The sequence below is a fragment of the Hordeum vulgare genome, chromosome 2H (assembly GCF_904849725.1).
Source record: "Hordeum vulgare subsp. vulgare chromosome 2H, MorexV3_pseudomolecules_assembly, whole genome shotgun sequence".
Classification (NCBI taxonomy): Eukaryota; Viridiplantae; Streptophyta; class Magnoliopsida; order Poales; family Poaceae; genus Hordeum; species Hordeum vulgare.
This window is the reverse complement of record NC_058519.1, coordinates 613,289,007-613,297,293: the sequence shown is the minus strand read 5'-3', so window position 1 is coordinate 613,297,293 and position 8,287 is coordinate 613,289,007. Positions and strand designations below refer to the sequence as shown.

General features: G+C 47.0%; 1 protein-coding gene across 1 annotated transcript; it reads right to left on the bottom strand.

Annotated features, from left to right (window-relative positions):
- Positions 1-1,218: 1,218 nt before the first annotated feature.
- LOC123430805 (germin-like protein 4-1) lies at positions 1,219-3,002 on the bottom strand. Its single transcript, XM_045114643.1, has 2 exons — positions 2,805-3,002; positions 1,219-2,065 (listed from the first exon to the last, which is right to left on the bottom strand). The coding sequence occupies exons 1-2, from the start codon at positions 2,935-2,937 to the stop codon at positions 1,407-1,409; spliced, it is 792 nt and encodes a 263-aa protein (XP_044970578.1). The 5' UTR covers positions 2,938-3,002; the 3' UTR covers positions 1,219-1,406.
- Positions 3,003-8,287: the final 5,285 nt, after the last annotated feature.

Here is an 8,287-nt window from a genome sequence, read left to right as displayed (position 1 = left end):
AAATTGTTCCCATGAGGTTTCGTTTTAGTTCTTAGTCAAACGAATTATCTTGTATTTTCTTGGATTTTAGATTAAATCAATGTATTTGTAATAGTTATATGAGTTTGAATGAAATTACAGATGTTTTAGACGAATTTTTTTACTGCAGCAAGCCACGTCCGTGAGACCAAAAAAATAGGTACTCGCCTGAATAACACCACACAATGGTTGGCTGAGACTCGGTTAATTCTCCATCGAATGAGAATTAGCATAACCGATGAAAAAACCTTAGAATTAAGAAAAACGTTTGGGGCCGGCGTGCCGGCCGAACGCTTCAGCCGATCTCGTCCACTCGTTCGCGACAGCGAATCAAACCCGAAGGCTCCATCACGTTATCTTTTTTTATCATCCCCGCGTCCTTCTCCTTTCTTTTCCCAACCTCCCGGTTGCCATGGAAAATCCTACCCCGACGATCTCCCCTAGCGAGCTCCGTCTTCTTCTCCGGCAAGCACCCTCAAACTTCCCTCGATTTCCCATCTCTCAACTGCTCCATGGCATCTGGAGCTGCAACGGACATGGCCGACAAAGTTACAGCTCAGTAAGTTACTACACGCTTCAACCGGTATCAAAATTTGTTAAAACTGGCACCGCATTTTGCTATTACCGATGTCGCATTTTGCTACATTGCACATGACGTCGCGATTTTTTGCTACATGCGGTATTTCATTTTGCTACAACTGACATAACATTTGCTACATCCATCACAACTTAGCTGCATCTCGCACAACGGAGAGCTTTGACGGTCACCATGGCCAGCTGGAGAACCATGCTTGCGTTTGTTGCAACCGTTGACAGAAAAAGCTTCAACGATATATGAAAAATGTCTCAACCGAAATAGAGAAAGCTTCAACCAGGCACTCATTTTGCTACATGCATCATGGCGGAGCTGGGAGCAACGGCGAGGGCCGCAACCACGGCAAGGGGCCGCGACCAGGGATGACCGGTGGCAAGAGAAGATGAGGAGGCGAGGCGTGGGATGCGGCGTGTGCGGGGGCGGCGTCCTCCTTTTTTCTCTCTTTCTCCCATGTGGAAGGTTAAAGATGGGATGCGGAAGAGGAGAGAGGAGATCAGGTACACGCATGCAAATTGAATGGATCTGGGCTGATCGATTGAAAAGATTGGGCCGGCGCAGAGGGCTGCCCTAGAATTTATTATTCCATATATAGAAATTTAACAGCATTTAGCTAGTACAGGGGTGCACTTTGGGCACGCTTTATTCGACACGACCGAGTGCTAGCACGTATACGTACGTACCCCTCGATCCACAAACACACATGCTGGTACACGACTTACTACACCCACTGTGTTTACAATTACCACTGGCTTGTTATTTTTCTTTACCTATAGGATGGCCGTCCGCCCGTCATTTAGGGCTTCTGCTTGCGCATGCCAGGATAGTAGCCGCCACCGCCGCCGGTGCTGTTGCCGCCGGGCGGCATGTAGCCGCCGCCACCCATGCTGCTATTGCCGCTCATGGCCGGCGCAAATTTGGCCTGGATCCAGTCGACGGTGTCCTTCTCGGTCATGAAGGCCTTGGCGAGGATGAGGTCGCTGATGGGCGGCGTAGACCCGAAGACGGCGTTGGCGATGGTGATCACGCCAGCGTCCTGGCTGCTGAGCGCGGCGATGGCCACGGCAGGCACCTTGCCGTTGTTCACCTGGAAGTGGATGAGCCCCTGCGGGAACACGAACACGTCGCCTTCCACGAGCTGCTTGGTGAAGAGCAGGTTCTTCCCATCCGGCTGGTTGGAGGTGACGAACCCCACCAGCAGCTGCCCGGTGATCACCGTGAGTATCTCGGACCCGCGAGGGTGCGTGTGCGGCGGGTTCTGCCCGCCGTTGGGCCCGAAGTCGATGCGCGCCAGCGAGATGGCCAGCGTGTTCAGCCCCGGTAGCTGTCGCACCGTCACCGGCGTAACCGCCGAGCCCTGAGCGTTCAGCATGCCCGGCTTGTTAAGTCCGGGCAAGAAGAAATCGTTCGCCGTCACCATCTTCATGTTCTTACACACGAACCCATTCACAATCACTGCATGTATACACAGTTGAACACCCAAAGTTAAATCGTATACCATGTTGAATACAGCTATTACTACTAACTAAGTTGATCAAGTTGTACGAAAAATCTAAAATACGTTGATCAAGTTGTACAGCTATTACTGCTGAGTATATTTCATTGGACGCTAGTGCTTCGACTAATCCAACTGGTCGACACATGAACAAAGGAAACGGTTCACTTGATGAGCAAATATGTTTTTATATTTTGATAACTTTTCTGGTCTTTTATATTGTTTTAGGGAATATCTTTAATATTGTTGACGTGTAAGAAAGCTATTTGACTACGGGCTATAGATTTGTGCAATCAAACAAATAATAGAATGCACAATTAAAACAAAATATGCCTGAATATAATGATCATGGTAGAACATGTTAAATTTAAAACAATGTTCGACAATTCCAGAGCAAAGACACGAACTGTTTCTGTTTAATAAAAGTTTCACATGAAAAATTTGCAAGAACTTCTCTACTACTCCCTCAGTCCCAAAATAAATGACTCAAAAATGACTCAACTTTACACTATTGTAGTGTAAAATTAAATCATTTTTTGAGTCACTTATTTTAGGACGGAGGGAGTACAACACATGCAACTCTCCTGCATGGTTTGGTTCTTTTAGTGAGAACAGAAAACAACAATATACGTAGAAAACATGCTTCAAAAGAAAAAGAAAATGCCATCAATCAGAAGATGGATATATCTAGCTATATACCAGGGTTCATTAGATCAGCAACACAGAAGTCCTGGAGCTGGCTTGGGTCGGAGGCGAGAACACGAGGCGCCGGAGAGCAGACCACGAGTACCACCACAGCAAGCAGTGCAGCCAAGGCACAGGAAGTCGCCATGGTTTTTCTTTCCTAGCTTCACTAGTGAACTAGCAAGTGTTTGAGCTTGGTAATTGTAGATTGTAATAAGCACGTATCGGGATGCCTACTTATACAGCCATAAAGGTGGCCGGGAGTAGTGGGCTAGCTGCATGCTCCAGCAAGAGCATGGTGCATAGCGACTAACAACTGTAATCGGTCACTAATATCACCGTGTAGTTTGACTAGGCATCCACGATACTGCGACTAACATTGCTAGCTTACGTATGATCGGCTGATTTTCTCTCACAGCCCCACTAACTGTTTGTTTATACGGGGTAACCACGTGCCTAAATATCCATTGTGGAAACTAAGGCATGCACCATTTTTGGGTGGAAGAACTTGACAAGGATAATGGTTATTTCTTCTTATTTTTTTATTCGCAACATGCATCGATCGATGCAGTAATAACTTGCAGAAGTTGGAGTTCCAGGACGGTACGTATGATAGTGGAGAAGGGACGCCTTGAGGTCGTGGTGATGGACTTCTTTGGTAGTAGTTGTTCGCGCACTTGGAACAGACTAGGCGATGCTGATTCTGATTAGATCGCCCGGACTATTTGATGGCGATATTGGCCGTGGTCGTTTTGAATTTGATTTACAACTATTTTTAGACGAATACCAAAGCACCGCGGTTTTTCGAAAAGAAAAATAAATATGGCCCTCTGTATCCATCGATGCAAGCAGCTTTATATTGATTACAAAGTATCTGTTCTTACAAATTGGAACAAGAACACAAAGCTCAAGGCACAAAATTTCGCCCTCTGCAAAGTATCGATCACGAGTCTGGAATGCAATCCTTCACTAGCTTGGAATGCATGACATCGTTCCCGCGTCTTGGGCTGCGATTGCGTCTGTCGGCGGGTGGTGGAATGGTAACCTTCTGCCTTATCGGGGATCTTCAAGGGAGCTTGCATCCCTGATGATGCTTGTTTGATGGATATTTGGTCTGAGCGCAATGCTATTCGCAACAAAATCATTGTCAACAAGATCAAGGAGGAAATCACTCGTACACAAGTTCATATACTACAACTATAACACCGATCGAGGGGAAATCAAAAAAAGAGAGAGGAGGAAATCACGCTTTGGGATTTGGCCAGTGCCAAACACCTAAGCATTGTAATGCCGTCAGAGTATATTTTTATTGACCCGCTTTGTTGGTCTTGTCTAAACTTCTTCTTAATCAATGAAATGGCAAATCTATTGCCTTGCTTACAAAAACTTCATATGTTATGACCACAACAAAATTACATGTAGCATTATTAGTCATAATTCTTCAATCGTCACTCACACTAATCTCCAATTGGTTGCACCCAGGGACCAATGGATGCTTTGCTACTAGTTGTTGGTGCACTTGAAGTAACCAGATGATCCTGATTTTACCTTGATCCCCTTCCTTTGGTTTTGGACAATTTGGATGACATACGATGTTGGCCGTGGTGCTTTTGAGTTCCGTCATCAAAGACTTTGTGTGTCTTCTAGATGCAAAGGTTGTGAGGGCAATACAACTTGGAAAGTGTTTCTATGCTTTACCACTATTTTTAGACAAAACCCAAAACACTTTTTTCTAGGCATTCTAGTTTTTTTTAGCGAGCATTGTTTCTGAACATCCATAGCACTTTTCTTAGGAGAGACACTTTTCTTAAAATCCATCGTGTCAAAGAATAACCTGCAAGTCATGGAAAACAAGTGGGATAAGGCAAGGGCCTCCCGTGACGTTGTGGCTATAAAAATGATGTACACATGGACGGGCATATTTTTGGTGAGGGAGAACACGAAAGAGGAGAGGTACAAGATCATGTTGGATGTGAAAAATGAGCAGATGGATTGGGACCGGAAGAGGACGGGGAAAAGGTTGGAAACTGAGAGGAAGAAGATCTAGTTGAAGAAGTAAGAGGCGGCAATCAAATGGGAGCTTGAGAAGGACAAGACTTTTGGAGAGATTGAGCTTGAGAAGGCGAGGTTGCAACTCGTATGGGACGCGGAGGACGCGAAGATCACATTGGCGGACGAAACCTTCTTGGATGAGCATGCAAAGAAGTGGCTTGCAGAGGAGAAGAAAAGGAAGAAGATCAACCATCGTAGGTAGTACAAGGAGGTGAGGACGGTTGCGGCAGCAGTGGAGCATGCGGCAAAGATGCAGGCGGAGCGGGACACAAGGATGACCTTAGAGAAAGAGGCATGGATTGCATCCGCTCAGTGATCCGGCCAGCCACTAAGGCATCCGTCACATTCAAACATTGTTTTTCATTTTGGCAAGTCGGATTGTTGAACTATAATTTGTTTTGTTTTCTTTTGAATTATTAATTCGGATAATTTTTATCATATGGTCGGCGTGCATGGATTGCATGGATTTGAGGGTTCGCATTTGAGGTGTGTGGATGTGTGGCGGCCCATATGAGGGGTCCTACAACACTGTCTGCAGACGCACCCGGACGCTCGAGCAGACGTATAGAAGTTCGGATTTGTCAAGTTCGGCTATAGATGCTCTAAGTCGAAACCCGACTTAAAATGTATGCGGACCACATTGGATGGTCGGCTCCGGCATCCATATTCATGGGTTGCTTCCTCGCTGTTCATGACGGATACCGAAGCAAATTGGCGAGTGTGCGTTGAAGATGCCCTTAAAGCATGTAATGTTTTTTGTTCTTGTTCAGACATCTAGTTTCTATTTTGTTTTTAGATTTCGTAAGAATTTCATACTTCACAATTAATATGACCGAAGTTTTCAAAAATAAAACATACACCCACTAAGAGCATCAATAATCGGACCTCAAGCGCCAGGGCAGTATGTCTGGTCACTATTCGATCACAGAAACATGATTCTACGAGACCACTCTAACCCATCTTAAACGACCGGGCTACCAGCACCCCTCATATCCAGTCCAAATCTAGGGCGAATATGGGATGGCCCGGTCACGCCTCGGTGCATTCGTTGTGTCCTAACTGACATGCCCGACTCATCATCGACCCCACCCATGTCACACAAAAACCCCAATCCGTATGTCTCTCTCTAAACCCTAGCTCACACTCTCTCGCTCCATCATTTCTTCTTCCTCTCCTATTCCGATCCCATCTACTCCAATGTCCAGCTCCGTTAGTCGCTCCGGCTCCGACCTCGACTATGATGAGGAGTTGGCCCTCCGCATTGCCTTGGAGCGGTCCAAGGTGGACCCCAGCGACAACTCTAGATCTAGAGTGTTGTCGCAGTTCCTGCACCGGTGCAGAGCGTTCGTCAGAGCTGGACCCTCCTGGCCCGCGCGCAGCTCCACAGGACAGTTTAATCAACACCGTTCTCGTGATGCCTCCTTCCCTGCCGACCGGTTCTCCACACGGGCAGCGGTGGGTGCTATTGCTCGCACCGTCGGCGCGCGTGCGCATCCAAAATCTGAGGCGCGCGCCACCCGCCACAAGAGGCAGCCGACAAGGGAGATGGACGTGACAGAGCAGTCCATGCGCTGCCGTCGCGGGATGCAGGCAGAGCCTAACGAGGACGAGCGGCTCCTTGCATGGGTCTACCGTCGGTCCCTCATGACGACGGAGACGTACGCTTGCCACCTCTGATGAAAGAATGCCAAGGCGCTCTGTCTCGCTATTGACCAGCCGGAGCATGAGGCAAAGGAGGGAGCGGCGGAGGCGGCTCGGGTCACCAAGTTGAATATGGAGCAGGACAGGGTGGTTCGTTGGTGAAGGGCCTCATCGTCATCTTCGACTCTAACGCCGACGACGGCAACAATTGTACCTCCTCCTCCTTGTACGACCAAGACTCTCCACCAGCCTCGGATGTCTCCAACTACGTCGGCTATCGGAAGGGCAAAGGCCTGGCAAGGAAGTGGTGATCCCGCCCCTGCTCCTCATATGTTTATATCGTTTTTAGTTGTAGAAGTTTAGAAACTTGTCAGAGGACAAACTAAGATGATTTTTGGATGATGCAAAGTTTGTTGATGTCCGTTTGCAACCGATGTTGTATTCGTTTGCATCCGATTTAGTTGTGTGTCGTTTGATCACGTAGAGTTTGAGAGGCGAATTAGTTCATCACGGTTGTAGATGCTCTAAGGTAATATCATTGCATATGTTTTCTATAAGCTCCACTTAATGCACGTGACGTTGCGCACGATCGGCGAGTGAAGTCTGAAATCATCTTTATGGTTGTAGGTGCAGTCGTAAATGAACCCTGACCTTCAATCCCGGAACTTCGTACCCTGAACTCTTTGATCTCGGACTTTTTTTTACTCTTAAGCTTGTTTTAGGCTAGGATCTGCTGAAGTCGCAGTGTTAGAGGGCGGGATTGCAAATTAATAATGCCACCTGTGCTCGAGCAGTTCTCTTTTATATGTTTCTTTTCTACTATAGTGATTGTCGGCGGCCGCCGCGATCAAGCGCTCGTCATCGTCGCCGTCATGGAAGAAGAACAAAGTCACGTCGTGGGAGAGGAACAAGGGAACTGAAAGCCGAGGGGGTCAGCGAGTTGGTCCGGCTCGACCAGGTATAGCCTAAAACCCCACCCGCAGGTGCTGACTGAGCCCATTCCAAGCCACATACAGATCTCACTGTTTGGATACTCACACAAGGATAAAAAAGTTCGAGATCAGAAAGTTTTAGGATACGATGTTTTGGGATTTAAAGGTTGGAGTACATTTGCCTGCTTCTAGATTTCAGGCTTCCCTCCACGATGAGCTGTACGACCCATGTGCCAACAAGTGACACTTTTTCTTAATGAAATTTTCCATTCCTATGTACGGATATGGAGTTATCACTAACGGAAAATAGGTCAAGGGCAATTTTGCAGTGCTTATCCTTGCTCCATCGTGCATAAGATTTTGGCTTTTCGTTCCTTGTGTTCTCAAAGGTGAGTGTGGCGGCTGTCACGCTGTGTGCAGCGAGCAGGGGTGTCACGTTCCAGCAAAAATCTGTTGGATATGGAACTCCCAAATCCCAACAACTCCCTCCACACCACAATGTCATGCATGCATCCGGCCGGGCCGGCCTCGTGTGTTATAGAGGTAGCTGCGGCTTGGTACACGTATCGACCACTCGAGGTCTCGTACTCATGCATGTGACTTTCCGTAATGAGAAATAAGTTTGTTTTAAACCTAAAATTTGTAGATCGTAGTCTTTTTTTTAGGGAGGTAGAGCTTAGCAAAATCAAACCCCTAATTCCGTATCCAGGTTGTTGGCGCCCTGAGCTTACCAATCTCGGATTAAACCGAACTCTGGAGCTGTTTGGTGCACCGGAAAAGCAACGATTATGGGATTACATTTCTTAGGTCGCTCCTTTGATGGGTTGGCCAAACTGCAAAATAGTCATGGTTTATTTTACGAATTTTAAAAAA